The sequence below is a fragment of the Tamandua tetradactyla genome, chromosome 11 (assembly GCF_023851605.1).
Source record: "Tamandua tetradactyla isolate mTamTet1 chromosome 11, mTamTet1.pri, whole genome shotgun sequence".
Lineage (NCBI taxonomy): Eukaryota > Metazoa > Chordata > Mammalia > Pilosa > Myrmecophagidae > Tamandua > Tamandua tetradactyla.
The window spans coordinates 63,483,044-63,501,178 of record NC_135337.1 but is presented as its reverse complement, the minus strand read 5'-3'; the positions used below and the strand labels follow the sequence as shown (position 1 = coordinate 63,501,178).

The following is an 18,135-nucleotide window of genomic DNA, read 5'->3' as shown; positions in this document are numbered from 1 at the left end:
GATGAATTACGGCTGAGATAAGCCAATGTTTTTTAACAAGAGGTTGTTGGTATTTGGGGTAGGACAAATCTTTTTTTATTATTATTAATTAAAAAAATTAAGAACAAACAAAAACATTAACATATAATTCCATTCTACATATATATTCAGTAATTCTCAATATCATCACATAGTTGCATATTCATCATTTCTTAGAACATTTGCATCAATTCAGAAAAAGAAATAAAAAGACAACAGAAAAAGAAGTAAAACAATAACAGAAAAAAAAGATTATACTTACCAAACCCCTTACCCCTCACTTTCATTTATCACAAGCATTTCAAACTGAATTTATTTTAACATTTGTTCCCCCTATTATTTATTTTTATTCCATATGTTCTACTCATCTGTTGACAGGGTAGATAAAAGGAGCATCAGACACAAGGTTTTCACAATCACACAGTCACATTGTGAAAGCTATATCATTATTCAATCATCCTCAAGAAACATGGCTACACAGCTCTACATTCTCAGGGAGTTCCCTCCAGCCTTTCCATTACATATTGAATAACAAGATGATATCTACTTAATGCATAAGAATAACCTCCAGGACAACCTCTCTACTCTATTTGGAATCTCTCAGCCATTGACACTTAGTCTCATTTCACTCTTCCCCCTTTTGGTTGAGAAGGTTTTCTCAATCCCTTGATGCTGAGTCTCAGCTCATTCTAGGATTTCTGTCAGATGTTGCCAGGAAGGTCCACACCCCTGGGAGTCATGTCCCACGCAGAGAGGGGAAGGGTGGTGAGACTGCTTGTCATGTTGGCTGGAGAGAGAGGCCACATCTGAGCAACAAAAGAGGCTCTCTTGGGGGTGACTCTTAGGCCTAAATTTTAAGTAGATTTGACCTATCCTTTGTGGGGTTAAGTTTCATATGAACAAACCCCAAGACTGGGGGCTCAGCCTATAGCTTTGGTTGTCCACACTGCTTGTGAGAATATCAAGAATTCAACTTGGGGAAGTTGTGTTTCTCCCCGTTCTCAACATTCCCCAAAGGGGGCTTTGCAAATACTTTTCCACTCACTGATCGAATCACTCTGGGATTCATCAGGGCATCACTCTGGACAAACCAAGAAAATCTCATGTCCTACCAGAGATTCCAAGTACTTATAGTGTTCAATCAAACTATCTACATAAGTTATATTAGGAAATGCACTAGTCAAAATATAAATTTTGTAACAAACATCTTTTGCTTTAGTTTCAAGGACAAATCTTTTTGTGTGTGTAAAAATATTCTATTCATTTTAGGACAGTCAGCATTCTCAGACCAACCCACAAAATGCCAATGGCATCTCTCTAGGTATGTGACAACTGAAAGTGCCCCCCTCCCTTTCCAGCATTCCCTGGGTGGGCAGTATGACCCTGATGAGAACCCCTGGTCTAAGTTAGCCTGGGATCATGTGGTCTTTACCAAACAGTGACGCCCTTGTCGACTTGCAGGCAAAGTTGGCCAGTTGACCAGTTCTTGCAGGGACCAGGAGATGTCCTCTGGGACCTTCGAGAGCGCTTCTCTCTGGTGAGAAAAAAGCACATGACAATAAGTCCTTTTTTCCCTCCCTTCTTTCTTGTCTTTTTACTGGCCAGGAAAGGCTACGATGTTTGCACTGATGAAAACCATCTTGTAACCATGAGAAAACAACCTGCTAAGAATGGCAGAGAATGGAAAGTCCCAGAATCCCAGATGATGTCATTCAGTTTCCACACTAACCCAGGAACTGCCCATGTTAGGCTTTTTTTTTATTAAAATTTTTTTTTTATTATGATCATTCCGTTTTACATATATATTCAGTAATTCGTAATATCATCACATAGTTGCATATTCGTCATCATGATCATTTCCTAGAACATTTGCATCAGTTCAGAAAAAGAAATAGAAAGGCAACAGAAAAAAATTCATACATACCATACAACTTACCCCTCCCTTTAATTGATCAATAGCATTTCAATCTATTTTATTTTAACATTTGCTCCCCCTATTATTTATTTTTATTCCATTTGTTTTACTCATCTGTTGATAAGGTAGATAGAAGAAGCATCAGACACAAGGTTTTCACAATCACACATCACATTGTGAAAGCTATATCATTATACAATCATCTTCAAGAAACATTGCTCTGGAACACAGCTCTACATTTTCAGGCAGTTCCCTCCAACCTCTCCATTACATCTTGACTAAGAAGGTGATATCTATTTAATACCTAAGAATAACCTCCAGGATGACCTCTCAACTCTGTTTGGAATCTCTCAGCCATTGATACTTTATTTTGTCTCATTTCACTCTTTCCCCTTTTGATTGAGAAGATTTTCTCAGTCCCTTGATGCTGAGTCCCAGCTCATTCTAGGTTTTCTGTCTCACGTTGCCAGGAAGGTCCACACCCCTGGGAGTCATGTCCCACATAGAGAGGGGGAGGGCAGTGAGTTTGCTTGTTGTGTTGGCTGAGAAAGAGAGGCCACATCTGAGCAACAAATGAGGTCCTCTTGGGGGTGACTCTTAGGCCTAATTTTAAGTAGGCTTGACCTATCCTTTGTGGGGTTAAGTTTCATATGAACAAACCCCAAGATTGGGGGCTCAGCCTATTGCTTTGATTGTCCACACTGCTTGTAAGAATATTAAGAATTCAGCTTGGGGAAGTTGAACTTTCTCACCATTCCCCCACCGGGACTTTGCAAGTACTTTTTTATTCACTGTTCAAATCACTCTGGGGTTTTTTGGGGCATCACTCTGGACAAATTAACAAAATCTTATGTTAGGCTTTTTTATGGAGTAATATATACGTGCTCTTTTATAATAAACCACTGTCCATCAGGATTTCTGTAACTTGTAACTGAAGACTTCCTAATTGACACAATTAGAGAGGAAGTTTATTTGACTTGATAAACAAAAGAAATTGAAAGGTGCCAACAAAGCAAGATTTTTTCAGAAAAAAAAGTAATAAATCAATTCACCTGCAGAGTGTTGAATAGTTAAAGTCTCAGGATGTGAATTGTGTTTCCTTTACTGAAACCACACATAAAATTGTTCTTGTGACATTTCACTTTTTTGTTGTTTTTACATTACGTTATGACATGCACAGCCCTCGTTGTTTAACTATGCAATAAAGCAAAATCAAAATATCCTTATTCACTTCCAGAAAACCAAACTCTTATAATACACGGATCTAACTAAATTAAAAATGTAAGGGGTTCGAGGAATTTTATTTTCAGAATATTTTGTAATGTTATCCTACTTGCCTCTGATGCTTGCTGGTACCTTTTTTATGCAATTAATAGGTAAGGTCCGTTTTGGCTGGGCCCTCAGTGAAACCACTTCTTATTTTTAAAAAGACAGTTCTCTATTCTCCACAAATTACAGACCCACTAGTTCAGGATACAGTCCAGCCCCCAAAATATGTGCCTGTTTCATCCTTGATAAACCACAAATATGCACTCCTACCAGACAAAAAAATCTGATGTGAAGTAGTTCTAATCTACAATTGACCACACTGAACGCTTATTGCAAACAAACAAAAAAGCCCACAAGATTTGCTTTCATTGCTCTTTCTTGCCTCTTTTAACCTCCTGAATATTTCATTCAATCCCACTCATCTCTGCCCCAAGCTACCATACAAATCTAGGTCCTCATCATTTCTCGTGGACTGCTGCAGTGGCCTCCTAACTGGTGCTCTGATGGACAGCGGTTTAAAATAAAAGGGCATATGTATTTTACTTGATACAAAGCCTAACAGCTGGCAGTTCCTGCTAGCCCCCTTTGCTTCTCATCAAACATATGCTGCCTGGCAGTTCCTTTCTAAATACACAACAGAGACTTCCACTCCTGGGAAAATGGGGCAGACATATTTTTCCGTATTCCTCTTGCTAAGTAAAACTGAAAACCCTGGACATTATCTATTAAACAAACATAAGATTGTGAAAGGCAGAGAGAAGAAGGCAGACTGGTCAGGGACCTCCCGCTCTGAGGACCAGCTCGGTGGTGAGTAATGGTGATGAGCCTGTCTCCTGTCTCCCGGAATCCGGCAACCTGGAAACACCATTAGGCGCAAAGAACCCTCCAGCGCCCGCCCGGAAAAGCCTATCCCCTCCAGCCGGAGGACCCGGAAGCGGGCAACCCTCGCAAGGTAGGAGACAACAGTCCCACTGCAGCAAAACCACGTGAAAACATTTCTGGCCCCACCCCCATCCACGCCAGCAAAGCCTTCTGCTAAGAGAGAGAGAGCACCAGGTGTTGTGCCGAGTCCCGGAAGACAGTAGGGTAGGATTGCTCCACCAGGACACAGGCTTCGGAGGCAGTAGTTGCACATCTTCAACCGACTGTAAAAGAGGAAGCGGTTTCTCGTACTCTGGGGAAGAGCGCCACCTGGTGGTGAAACAAAAGAAACATTCTCAATGCTGTGCGGTGGAGCCTGCTAGCCAAAGCCAAGTCACTGGAGATCCTCAGGACAGCCCTGCCTAGGCCCAGCCACCGGGGAGATGCCAAGGTTGTGCAAGCAGGAGACACGGCTGATGAAGCCCCAGTGGAATGTTACAGATCCAAGCCTGGCTCATCTATCTTGAGGAGAAAATCCATGAGTGGTGGTGGGTATATGGGAAATCGTTTTATCTGCATGATTTTTCTGTAAACTTACAACTTCTCTAATAAAGAAAAGAAAAAGAAAGTCAGTGTGTCCCCCGGGGAAGGCTCAGGGTGACCCCGGGTTGCTGGGTTTCTGAAGAGAAGAACAGGTGGGAAAGGAGAGAGATGGAGAACTGACGGCTAACGCTTTGCTGAGTGCTCTACATGCATCGTTCATTGAATCTTAGACGGATGGGTAAGGGCTTGGGCCAGTCCATATGACAGATGGGACAACTGAAGCACAGCGAAGCTTAATAAGCTTCTTAAAACAATACAGATGATGAGGGAGAGGGGTTGTGCTTCTAAGAAGTTAAGCTGATTTCAGAGGCCACTCATTTATTTATATAAAACAGGCCTCCCATACGGACACATGGAAAAAGAGAAACCTTAATAAACAGAAGAATGACATAACTGTGGAAGAACATGTGATTAAAGCATAGTCAACCTCATCAGCCTGACACTTCGATAAAAGCTAATTATACACACTTGGGGTATCCTTATTTTATGTCTGTGCTGTTTGGAAACTGCTATGTACCCCAGAAAAGCCATATTCTTTATCTTAATTTTGATAAAAATTTTGTTTAGTTTGTTTGATTAAGTTGTTTCCATGGAGTTGTGGTGCACTCAATTGTGAGGGTGCTGTTTTTTTTGTGTGTGTGTGTTGTTGTTGTTTTATTTTTAACATTTTTTTATTGCATACTATAATATATATACAAAGCAAAGAAATAAAAAAGCAGCAGTTTCAAAGCATTCTTCAACAAGATCTACAGGACAGATCCCAGAGTTTGTCATGGGCTACCATATGATACTTTCATATTTTTCCTTCTAGAAGCTCCAGAATTTAGGAGGCTAGAGGGCTTTTTTTTTAAATCATCGCAATAAACGTTTTTCCTTTTATTTTTGTGAAAAATAACATATATACAAAAAAGCTATAAATTTGAAAGCACAGCACCACATATTTCAGAGTTTGACAAGGGTTACAATTTCAGAATTTTAGGTTTTTACTTCTAGCTGCTCTAAAATATTGGAGGGTGCACGGGTGGTTCAGTGGTAGAATGCTCGCCTTTCATGCAGGAGACCTGGGATCGATTCCTGGCCCATGCACCCAAATAAATAAGTAAAATACAGGAGACTAAAAGAGATATCAATTTAATGATTCAGCATTCATATTCATTTGTTAAATCCTATCTTCTCTGTGTAACTCCACCATCACCTTTGATCTTTACTACCCTCTCTTTAGGGATGGGGGTTGGCAGGTCTGGACTATGGCAATTCTAGATTTTTCATATCGGAAGGGTCTGTCACTAATATGGGGTAGGGAGATGGAACTATCTGATGTTCTGGAGAGGCTGGGCTAAGTTGCAGGACTTATTTGGACCAGGGACCCATCTGGAGATTGTAGGTTTCTGGAAGGTGACTCTAGTGGATGGAACCCTTATGGAATCTTATATATTGGAATGGTCCTGGTTGGGGGTTAGCAGGTTATGATAGGTCGCAAGGTTTACCTGAAGCTTGTGTAAGAGCAACCTCCAGAGTCGCCTCTCGACTCTATTTGAACTCTCTCTGCCACTGATACTTTATTAGTTAAACCTATTTTCCCCCATTTGGTCAGGATGGAATTGTTGATCCCATGTTCCAGGTCTGGATTCATCCCTAGGAGTCATCTCCCACGTCGCCAGGGAGACTTTCACCCCTGGATGTCATGTCCCATGTAGGGAAATGTTCTTGTTCCCTAGGGAGAAAAATGGGAGAGGAAAATGTCTACTCTGGCCAAATGATTCAGTGAGTTGCTTAGCACTGCCTCCTGACAGAGGGACCGATGGCTGAATGGTGATGAGAGCAGGTTGGGTAGGAGGCAACATAGGTGCAACAGCTGCAGAAATAATCAGGAACTCAGAGTCTTCCTTCATAAGGAAAACTAGCTGTGGGAGGTCATATCTAGAAGGTGTTTCAGGTGATCAGATGTTTTTCAGCGATCATTCGCTAAGCAGGGCTCAGCAGGGGGAGTCCAGAGGGGGCAGGTGATTCAGGACAGAGTTGGAGCTGTGCGCTAGTCCAAGTAGGACCTCCAGCAGAAGCCCAGGATGCAGAGATTGGGATCCAGCCCCTCGAAGAAGGGACTGGCGAGGACTAGGAGGTATCAGAGATCTCCAACACTAAACATAGGACAATGAGAAAGTTAGACAGGGCAAGTACCAGCCGACAGATATGCCTGTTCTGTCCATGAGTCCTATTAGAAGGCATGAAAAAGATAATATATATTTAATGGATATTTTAAGGATCAACCATGATAGGATTGCCCAAGGTATTTTACCAAAATTCACCATGTGGCTTCAGTGTTGGCTGTTGGAAAGCCACAGTCGTGGACTCATTTCAGTGTTGTTTTGGCCATCCCTGACATTGTGCAAGATTAGTGATTTTGTAACAGCACAGGTTACAATCATATTCAAACAGGGCATCAACATCTGTCAAATGAATAAAATATGCCATTCAGATTATCTTCAACATCTGGATAGTGTCTAGATTTAGCTTGGAGTGAAAATCTTCTTGTGATCTGTATTCACTGAAATTCTGTCAGCCAGTTGAACTATAAAAATATATTTAATATTGTAAGAACTTTAAAAGAGCTAAGTACAACTCTTTTATTCTGTGTGAGATCATGATTTGAATTCTTATGAACATCTGTTGACTCAATATAATGGTCTTCCTAAAGTTATCTGGCAGATACATTCTTTATTAATATTTTCATTAACTTTTAAACTATCTTCAAATGTACTTAACTCTTTTAAGTTTCTTTATAATAATCGTTGAGCATAAAATTAGTTATTAAAATTAACTTTCATGATCACCATTAAATATTATGCAACTTCATCTTTCAAATAATAAATATACCTTTATACTTCAACTGACTCATCGTGCAATAATGGCCTGAGAAACAATCGAGCAGCTTGCATACTGAGAAATTACAATAATGTCAAACATTCACAATTAATTCATTGAAATGTAAAGCTAGACTATAACCAAATATTTCTGTAAGGTAACAATTTTATTTATTATGAATACAATTTCAGATTAATTCTGGCATTTCAGAAGTTCATTCTGTGATTGGGACTGTTGGCTTTGCCCACATACTGAGTGTAACAATTGACCACTAGGCATTTGGCTAAAGTGTGCATTTGTCACACTTTTATATTGTTTAGGATGTAGCTAGTAGAATTGTGGCTTAACATTTATGAGTATTCTTTGACTGTTAATTTATGTCTTAGTATTTATTACAATAGTCAGTTACTGAACCCTCAATTTACTTTTTGTGATGGAGCCTTGTTAAATACTCACCAAACCCATTTCCTTTTCCTGGCCATGCAGGTGGATTGCTTGTCCTAGTTTCCCTTGCTGCCAGATGTGGCCATGTGGCTGGGTGCAAGATAACAGTATGCGGGCAAAAGTGCCATATGCCATTCCCAGACCTGGCCCACAACTTTTCCCATCATCTTCCCCATCTCCCAGTGGGCTGGAGAGGAAGCTCAGGAGAGTAGACCCACAAATGGAGCTCCAGGACCATTCACACAGGGCTATGGTGTGAATGTAAACCATGGAGAACCGGGAGTTTGTCTGTCAGAGCAACTAGTGCTGCTCTAAACTGATGCTTTCTAATGGAATCTGAGGAAACCATAAATAAGTCTAGAAGAACCCAAGTTATAACCTTGCATGCCACTTTCTAAATATAAAGATCATGTGTGCTTTAGGGGTGGATGCTTCTAGACAAGATGGTGGCACAAGCAACAGTTCTCTTCTAAAATCCCCAGTGCAATGGCCCACAGAATATATTCATGGAGGAAAAAAATCCACATTAGTGGTAGAAATCTGAGATACCATTCCAATACCAGAAACATGGGAGAATTTCTGCTAGACATAGTATTGATGTGTTACCATCAGGCTGAGTAACATGGGATGTGATCATAAAGTGACCTACCTTTTGCTTTGTAAGTCATTACATTGGCTTGGTGGAATTGTTCTCTCTTCGCTCTTCCATGAAATTGCTGATCCTATACTTTGTTTTTTGTGCTGGTGGTAAGGTAGTTCTGAGGTAATGAAAAGTCATGTAGTGGGCAGGCAATGGTGGCATAGTGGCAGAGTTCTTGCCTGCTGTGCTGGAGACCTGGGTTTGATTCCCGGTGCCTGCCCATGTTAAAAAAAAAAAAATCGTATAGTCACTTTAAGTCAGAATTTGGTATTTCAAGTCAACCTAAAATGCCCAGTGCCGTGCAATAATGAGAACTCTGAATTTGATTTAAATTTGAGACTTCTTCAGCTCAGGTCTATAGTAGACTAGAAGGCGACAGTGGGGGAGGGGCAGGAAGCTGGTTAGAGTCTTCTTGAGTTTCCTTCCTGCTCTTTTATTCCTCCTCTTTTAGCATCCTAACCATGAATTCTGATTCTCCAGGAGTTAGGCTGGAGGAGGGAGGAGATGTAGATAATTATTTGGGTGGTGGCAAGTGGCTGAGTGTGTCTGGGAAGATCTTTCTTTTTTTTTTTTTTTTTGAAAGGGAGGAAGGGAAGGAAAGACAGAGAAGGAAGGAAGGATGGAAGGAAGGAAGGGAGGAAGAAAGGGAAACATCTTTAAACATTTTCTTGTTTTATTATATTTTGTTTGTTTGTTTGTTTTTTACATGGGCTGGGGCCGGGAATCGAACCGAGGTCCTCCGGCATGGCAGGCAAGCACTCTTGCCCGCTGAGCCACCGCGGCCCGCCAAGATCTTTCTTGATTAGGATTATTTTGCTTGGCTGTTGTTTAAAGCTGACTCTTTCTTTCATGTTTTTTTTTTTGGGGGGGACCACCCCATTACTGAGGATTTCCCACCTACAGTTCAGTCTAAAAGTCAAGAGGTTACATTATGTTCCAGAGAAATTTAAGAAAAGAAAATGAAACTTCCGCTTAGGACTTGAAAAGCTTAGGCTGAACCTAAAGAAAATTGGGCCAATGGAAAGTCAAAAAATTTTTTTTAATTAAAAAAAATTAACAAACAAAACATTAAGATATCATTCCATTCTACATATACAATCAGTAATTCTTAATATCATCACATAGTTGCATATTCATCATTTCTTAGAACATTTGCATCAATTTAGAAAAAGAAATAAAAAGACAACAGAAAAAGAAATAAAACCATAATAGAGAAAAAAAGATTATGCATACCATACCCCTTACCCCTCGCTTTCGTTTACCACTAGCATTTCAAACTAAATTTATTTTAACATTTGTTCCCCCCTATTATTTATTTTTATTCCATATGTTCTACTGTTCTGTTGATATAGTAGCTAAAAGGAGCATCAGACACAAGGTTTTCACATTCAAAGAGTCTCATTGTGAAAGCTATATCATTGTTCAATCATCATCAAGAAACATGGCTACTGGAACACAGCTCTACATTTTCAGGCAGTTCCCTCCAGCCTCTCCACTACATCTTGAACAACAAGGTGATATCTACTTAATGTGTAAGAATAACCTCCAGGATAACCTCTTGACTCTGTTTGGAATCTCTCAGCCATTGACACTTAGTCTCATTTCACTCTTCCCCCTTTGGTCGAGAAGGTTTTCTCAATCCCTTGATGTTAATTCTCAGCTCATTCTAGGGTTTTTCTCAGTCCCTTGATGCTGAGTCTCAGCTCATTCCAGGATCTCTGTCCCATGTTGCCAGGAAGGTCCACACCCCTGGGAGCCATGTCCCACGCAGAGAGGGGGAGGGTGGTGAGACTGCTCGTCATGTTGGCTGGAGAGAGAGGCCACATTTGAGCAACAAAAGAGGCTCTCTTGGGGGTGACTCTTAGGCCTAAATTTTAAGTAGACCAAAGCTATAGGCTGAGCCCCCAGTCTTGGGGTTTGTTCATATGAAACTTAACCTATCCTTTGTGGGGTTAAGTTTCATATGAACAAACCCCAAGACTGGGGGCTCAGCCTATAGCTTTGGTTGTCCACACTGCTTGTGAGAATATCAAGAATTCAACTTGGGGAAGTTGCATTTCTCCCCGTTCTCACCGTTCTCTGAAGGGGGCTTGCAAATACTTTTCCACTCACTGATCGAATCACTCTGGGATTCATCGGGGCATCACTCTGAACAAACCAACAAAATCTCATGTCCTACCTGAGATTCCAAGTGCTTATGACACTCAATCAAACTATCTACATGAGTTATATTAGGAAATGATCTAGTCAAAATAAAAATTTTGTAACAAATAAACATTTTTTGCTTTAGTCTCACATATAAGGTGACATTTTAAAGTATTAATTATCATCTATTTTCAGCACCCTGCAATAATAACATTCCTTTGTTCTTCCTCATGCAAAAACATTTTTAAAATTTGTACATTGTACATTTCACTATTATTATACACTCTAGGCATTCCTAGATTATACCATCTCGATCTTTAACCTCTATCGGAAAGTCAAATTTTAACAAAAATAGACATTATGTTCCAAAGCCCAGACATTTACACACAACTTCTGGTGTTCCCTGAGATATTTATCCTTCATTGAGCACTTACAAAGTGACCTGAAAAAAAACGTAGCAGTCAGAATAAAATGACACATATATACCTTAAACAATCTATATGATTGTACAATAAAACATGTACATGCATATTCACTCAGTAATTTTCTGATAAAGAGCCAGAAGATTATCGGAATTATCCCTCACTGCACTAATAATGCTTTGCCTGATTTCCATTTTTAATTCTTTAGACTGGCGTAGGAAATAAAAGATTCCCGTACAGCATTCTCATCCTCTCCATTGCTTAGTGATTTTCCTTACCTTCTGTATTTGTCTTGCCCACATCCAATTGAGCAGCCATTATATTTAGTGTCTTTACAAAGCATTCAATTTATTTTTCATTAAAGTCACTTCCTTTCTTATCATACATTTTATCAGTTTACACATTACCTAAATAACATAATTTCAAAAATAATAAGCCAACACAGGCATAAGTTTTGAGAACAGACTCTTGATAAGCATACCACTCAAATCCTGAATTATTTAGTCCCAGCACAGTGACTTGGGGAATATGACTGACTCTTTCCAAATCTAAATTCCTTCATTTGTAAAACTTGCTAAAGTAATCATAAGGATTAAATACAATGAGTTAGTAAAGATTCTGGTTCATAGGTGCTAAATAAATGATAGCTGTTATTATTTAAAATTTTTTTGTGGGGTTGTTTACAAGTTAGTCTTCCCGATAGAAAATCTGACTCACTGTCTAGTTTCCCCTCATTGTTTAGCAATACCCGTGTTTTGCATAAACTAAGTGCTCAAATAACCCTTGCTAAATTACATTAGTAATTTTCCACAACTGCATTTAAAAAAATTTTCATTGTGGCAAAATACATAGACTGTAACATTTGCCATTTTAACTATTTTTAAGAGTAAAGTTTGGTGATATTACATTTAAAATGTTGTGCTACCATCACCACCACTATTTCCAAAATCTTTTCATCACCCCAAACAGAAATCTGAATGTGTATTTTTTTCTCCCCTAGAGGTGACCTTCCTAATGACCGTTACGTCTGTCACACCAGGCTTCAGCTGCAGCTGCTCTGAGACAGATAAGGCTTGGTCATGGGGGCTGAGGTGTCATCAAACACAGTGACAAGTTGTGGCCACGCATCACCCGCCCCGATCCCTTAGGAAGGAGCCTAAAATTTCAGATCCTCATCTGAACCCTTCGTGGACCCTGATCTTACCCCTCAAACTTGCCTTCCATGGTCGGGCATCCTTTGCTGATTGATTCACTTGAGTTGAGGTTTTTACAGTAGTTTTACCTCTATCAGGGGTGACTTTGTCTCCCGGCGGGCATTTGACAGTTTCTGAAGACATGCTTTGTCATCACAACGGGGGGTGGGTGGGAGCTACTGGTATCTAGTAGGTAAGCTAGGGAGGTGGACAGACATTCTACAATGTGCACGACGGTCCCTCACAACAAAGAATTCCCTGGTCCTAAATGTCAATAAGGCTGAGGTTGAGAACTCCCTGCTCCATGGCTCTGGCCTGTGACCCCAGACCCCATCATAGTGTATCCTCAGACCTTCTTGTTAGCTTAGTGCTCCTGGCACCCCCTGATGCCACTGTTCCTCCTGGGTGACCACTACCCAGAATGGTAACAAAGTTCCTGAGGATCAGGACGATGGCCGGCCGATTCTCGTAACTCAGGATGGTGCTTTGCACTGAGCAGAGTGGATGCCCGGTTATTTATGAATAACAGTAAAACATGAAAGATAAAGTCCTCATCCATATATATTTTTTTCTACTCCACCCTAATACCAACTCAGCTGCTACTAAAAGCAAGGTTACTAAATTCCCCAAAGCCTGGGTCAGTGGTGGAGAGGTTCGTGTTCTGGACCGGCAGCATTTCCCATCAGGAAATACAGTAAAGAAACTCAGTGAGAAATAAGAGATGTTTTAGACTTTAAAAGAGTGTTGGGTTTGATCCTTTCCCATGCTTGTCACTTTCCTCCATGTAGCTGGAGAAAGAAGGTTATGGAACCTATGTCCACTGGGCATTGGGGGTAAACTTGGTGTGCTGGTTTGAAAGGAAGTATGCCCCCTAAGAAAAGCCATGTTTTAATATAAATCTCATTTCTTAAAGGTAGAATAATCCCTATTCAATACTGTATATTTGAACCTGTAATGAGATCATCTCCCTGGTTGATGTGATTTAGTTAAGAATGGTTGTTAAACTGGATTAGGGGATGACATGTCTCCACCCATTTGAGTGGGTCTTGATTAGTTTCTGAAGTCCTATAAAAGAGTAAACAATTTGGAGAATGAGAGATTCAGAGAGATTCAGAGAGAGCAGAGAATGCTGCAGCACCACGAAGCAGAGAGTCCACGAGCCAGTGACCTTTGGAGATGAAGAAGGAAAACGCCTCCCGGGGAGCTTCATGAAACCGGAAGCCAGGAGAGAAAGCTAGCAGATGATGCTGTGTTCACCATGTGCCCTTCCAGCTGAGAGACAAACCCTGAACTTCATCAGCCTTCTTGAACCAAGGTATCTTTCCCTGGATGCCTTTGGACATTTCTATAGACTTGTTTTAATTGGGACATTTTCTCGGCCTTAGAACTGTAAACTAGCAACTCATTAAATTCCCCTTGTTAAAAGCCATTCCATTTCTGGTATATTGCATTCCAGCAGCTAGCAAACTAGAACACTTGGATACTGTGGCCTACTTTTCTTTTTTCATTTTTTTTTTTCAAAGAGAGAATTTATTACTAGGTGTGTAGTAGGAAAGCTACTTCCCAGGTGGAAGGAAGTCTTATGATTGCAATTACAAACTAAACAGAGGCTGAAATTTTGGAAACCAGATTGGATTACAGAAATCACTGAGTTGGACTAAGTCTTAAACTGATCTGGGAATAAACTAAGATTTCTGCTCAACAGGGATTTGGATGTTCAGGGTCAGTGTCATGGGTTAAATGGTATCCCCTTAAAAGAAATGTTTAAATCTTAATCCCTGGTTTTGTGATGTGAGATCATTTGGAAATAAGATCTTTGATCTTGTGATTAGTTAAAATGAGGCCAAACTGGATTAGGATGGGCTTCAATTCCATGTGACTGGTGTCCTTATAAGAAGGGAGAATTGGACACGGAGAGAGAACGTTCTCAGGGGAAAATGCTATATGATCAAGGCAGAGATTGAAACCCAGGATTGCCAGCAACCACCAGCAGCTAGAAGGGGGAAGAAGGGAAGAGCCTCCCTTACAGATGTCAGGCTCCTGGCTTCCAGAATTGTGCATCAATACGTTATTGTTTTAAACTGTCCAATTGGTAGGACTCTGTAACAACAGCCCTAGGAAACTAAGTTTCGGGACTAAAGAGAGCCTCCTGTTTGTACATCACTAAGAAGAAACACTTCAAACCCAATATGAGAGTTAACTGGTAGCTTTCTTTAATAATTAACAAGTGGATCTTGTACCAACACAGAGCTGGCCAGTTCCTTAAATTAATATCTTTAGGGTGAAAACACTTATTTACAGGCTTATTTTATGCAATTGTGTGAATCTCCCACCAAAAGGCCAGTACAGAATAAGCCTGCACTAGAGTAGGATGACAGGAGCTGGGATGGGTAGAGTTCTGGGACATGCCTGAGATCGGACACAAGTTCCCACAAGTGTCCTATGTCCTCTGGCATGAAACTGAGTAATACTTGAGGCCAGACCTTCTGCACACATATCTTGCTTCCAGAGTAGATACGATGGATTATGCTGGCCAGAGGATGTAGCCAGCCCAAGATTCTTATGCTTGGTCACCATCCTCAGTGATTTGGGTCAATTCATCTTGTGCAGCTCTCGAGAGTTATTCTTAGAACTGTGCCAACAAACTCAGTTTCACTCTGTGACCAACCCTGGGATATGAACTGGGATTTGGTGCTACAGTGACAGATTTCTCCCACCGTTTGCATGGAATACCTAGAGTATGTCAATGGTAGGTTGTTCATTCCCCTACAGGCGGTGGGATATTGCACAGTTTTGTTTTGTTTTGTTTTCTTTTTCTTTTTTAATATGGGCAGGCATTGGGAATTGAACCGACGTCTCCAGCATGGCAGGCGAGAACTCTGCCAGCAAGCCACCGTGGCCTACCCTATTGCACAGTTTTTACAGAGGGGTTTTATGGAGGATCTGCTGGACTTTAAACATGGGAAAGCATTCTCTTCAGCCTGTGCATTCTGTTCTCATCTCAGGGGTCTGTGCTCTGCCAGTCTGATTCTGTTCATACCTTAAGCTGGGAGAGTCTGTCAGGTGGGCCAGTGCCCAGGGAAGCTCCAGGAAGACGGGTCTACACTGAGACTAAGAAGCAAATGTGATCTAAAGGGCAAATGATCATAAATCCTTAAGTGACATTTTGTTCTTACTAGATCAAGCCCTTTCATTACAGTGACGATCCATCTCTGAATCCTGTTGTTTATTCTTCTGTCCTTCTCTTCCCATACCTAGAACCCTAAAACTGGCGCATAGTTCCTCAAGCTATTACAACACCTTTCTAAATAGCCTGCCCCTCCCTCATATCAATGACAGACATTTTGCTTGAAAAACATTTTACACATGCCTCTCCTGAGCAGTTTCTCAACTTTCTGTTCCCAACCATATCAAGCTCCTACTTTTTTTCCCTGAGTTTTAAGGACCTCTGTAAACTGGTCCCAATTGCAATGTCCTCCTTCACCCCAACAAATGCTCTTTGTCACATTCTCCTGATTGTCTGTAAACAAGGCAGTCCCTTCCTGTGGTGAAGCCATGCTCATGTGGTTCCTCTTTGCCTGTAAGCCAGTCTTCCTATTTCATTTACCCAAAGCCTAGTTATCCTTGGGAGGGTTCCAAAGGGGGTGGAAGAGAGTAACCCAAATTCTCTATGAAGCACCAAGCACGTGAGAGCTGAACCTGAGAAACAAAAAGAATCAACATCTCCAGGCTTTCAGGCCCCCACCTGGTAATAAATGCTTGTACACAAACATCTGCCCTCGGGCAGTTGCAACCTTGCAGCATTCTTTTGACACAACTCCCTTGCCCAAACTTCTCCCTCTCCTAGTTACAACCTTGCAGAATTAAAGCAAGTTTTCACCAATGGAAGGCCACCAAACTCCCAATGGCCTGCTTGTGAGAAACCCGCCTAACTCTACCCTCAAATCTCTTGAAAACACCCCTACTCGAATCCAGGCAGGGAGGAGCTGATTTCTTGAGTCAACTCTCCTAACTGCTCCTCTGCTAATAAACCTTCCTTCCCACACTGCTGGTGCCCTGTCTCTGTCTCTGCCCTGTCTCTCCGACCTCCACCCAGGCAGGACTTCCATACTGCATGCTTCCTTCCATATTACTCTATTCAGTAAAGGCCCAGCTTGTGTCATTAACAGTATAAAACTTTTCTAACTTCTGCATACTGGGAAGACTCACACAATCCAGTAACCTTTTCTTCTACAAGTGTTGAGAAAGTATTTGATGCTTACAGCTTCCTGGACGATAAGACACCATAGGAAAGAATCCTCTGTTGAAAATTGTCCAGAGCAACTGGCTCACAGAAGCTACTCTAAACACACACACAAAACTTGACAGAGCTGAGTAGTCAAGAAAGAATGAAGTTATGAAACTTAACCCCACACAGGATAGGTCAAGCCTACTTAAAATTAAGCCTAAGAGTCACTCCCAAGAGAACCTCTTTTGTTGCTCAGATGTGGCCTCTCTCTCCAGCCAACACAACAAGTAAACTCACCACCCTCCCCCTGTGTACATGGGACATGACTCCCTGGGGTGTGGACCTTCCTGGCAATGTGGGACAGGAATCCTAGAATGAGCTGAGACTCAGCATCAAGGGCTTGAGAAAACCTTCTCAACCAAAAGGGGAAAGAGTGAAATGATACAAAGTGTAAACGGCTGAGAGATTCCAAAGAGACGTTATCCTGGAGGTTATTCTTAAGCATTAAGTAGCTATCACCTTGTTATTCAAGATGTAATGGAGAGGCTAGAGGGAACTGCCTGAAAATGTAGAGCTGTGTTCCAGTAGCCATGTTTCTTGAAGATGATTGTATAATGATATAGCTTTCACAGTGTGACTGTGTGATTGTGAAAACCTTGTGTCTGTTGCTCCTTTTATCTACTTGTCAACAGAGGAGTAGAACATATGGAACAAAAATAAATAATGGGGGAACAAATGTTAAAATAAATTTAGATTGAAATGCTAGTGATCAATGAAAGGGAGGGGTAAGGGGTATGGTATATATAATTTTTTTTTCTGTTTCCATTTTATTTCTTTTTCTGACCTGATGCAAATGTTCAAAGAAATGATCATGATGATGAATATGCAACTATGTGTTGTGAATTACTGATTATACATGTAGAACGGAATGATCAAAATAAGAATGTTTGCGTTTGTTAAGTGTTTTTTTGGTATTTAAAAAAAAAATTAAAAAAAAAGAAAGAATGAACTTTGGGTTTTAATCCTGATTCGCTTGCTTATTATCTGCTGGCCAGGGTTACTGGTCATTAACCGTCAATCGGAGGGGTAAAATAAGATAAACGTATGTAAATCCTTCAGTGCAGTCCCCGGCACACGGTAGGTATTCAATTACCCGAGTATCGGGCAGCTGTTGGGGACAAAGTCGGCCTGGAAAGATCCCAAGGTCAGTTTTACTTTAGTCAAGAAAGGTCATTTGGAGCCGTGGTGGGGCAAGGTCCAAATCCCGGTGGAGGGGGAACTGGCCCTACACTCTCAGCTAACCCGCTCAGGCAGACCTGCCTGCCTGAGGACCCGTGGGCACCTCCCAGCCTAACGCAGCGCACCTGCCGATCCAGGCAGTAACGACGCTCCTCCCTCCCAAGCCCGCTCCGCAGCCAACGCCGGCGCACTCGAGCAGGGCGGCGGGGGCGGGGACACGCACGGCGGCCTCGGGCGCACACGCCCACCGACGGGGGGGGGGGCGACAGGGTGCGGGCCGTACCAACTGGCAAATG

The 18,135-nt window shown here is 41.4% G+C and overlaps 1 protein-coding gene across 1 annotated transcript; it reads right to left on the bottom strand.

Annotated features, from left to right (window-relative positions):
* Positions 1-169: 169 nt before the first annotated feature.
* Positions 170-18,065, bottom strand: LOC143649548 (uncharacterized). Its single transcript, XM_077119510.1, has 5 exons — positions 17,965-18,065; positions 8,622-8,827; positions 4,256-4,393; positions 1,451-1,552; positions 170-805 (listed from the first exon to the last, which is right to left on the bottom strand). Exons 2-5 carry the CDS (start codon positions 8,638-8,640, stop codon positions 720-722), a joined length of 345 nt encoding a protein of 114 aa, XP_076975625.1. The 5' UTR covers positions 8,641-8,827; positions 17,965-18,065; the 3' UTR covers positions 170-719.
* Between the last annotated feature and the right edge of the window lie 70 nt (positions 18,066-18,135).

What these genes read in the sequence shown, in the direction of transcription:
- LOC143649548 (XM_077119510.1), bottom strand. An exon ending in GGGACTCGGCACAACACCTG is followed by an intron (nt 1,553 to 4,255) that starts GTGCTCTCTCTC and finishes TTTTCTCACCAG; the next exon opens with AGAGAAGCGCTCTCGAAGGT. An exon ending in GACAAGGGCGTCACTGTTTG is followed by an intron (nt 806 to 1,450) that starts GTAAAGACCACA and finishes CTCTCTCTCCAG; the next exon opens with CCAACATGACAAGCAGTCTC.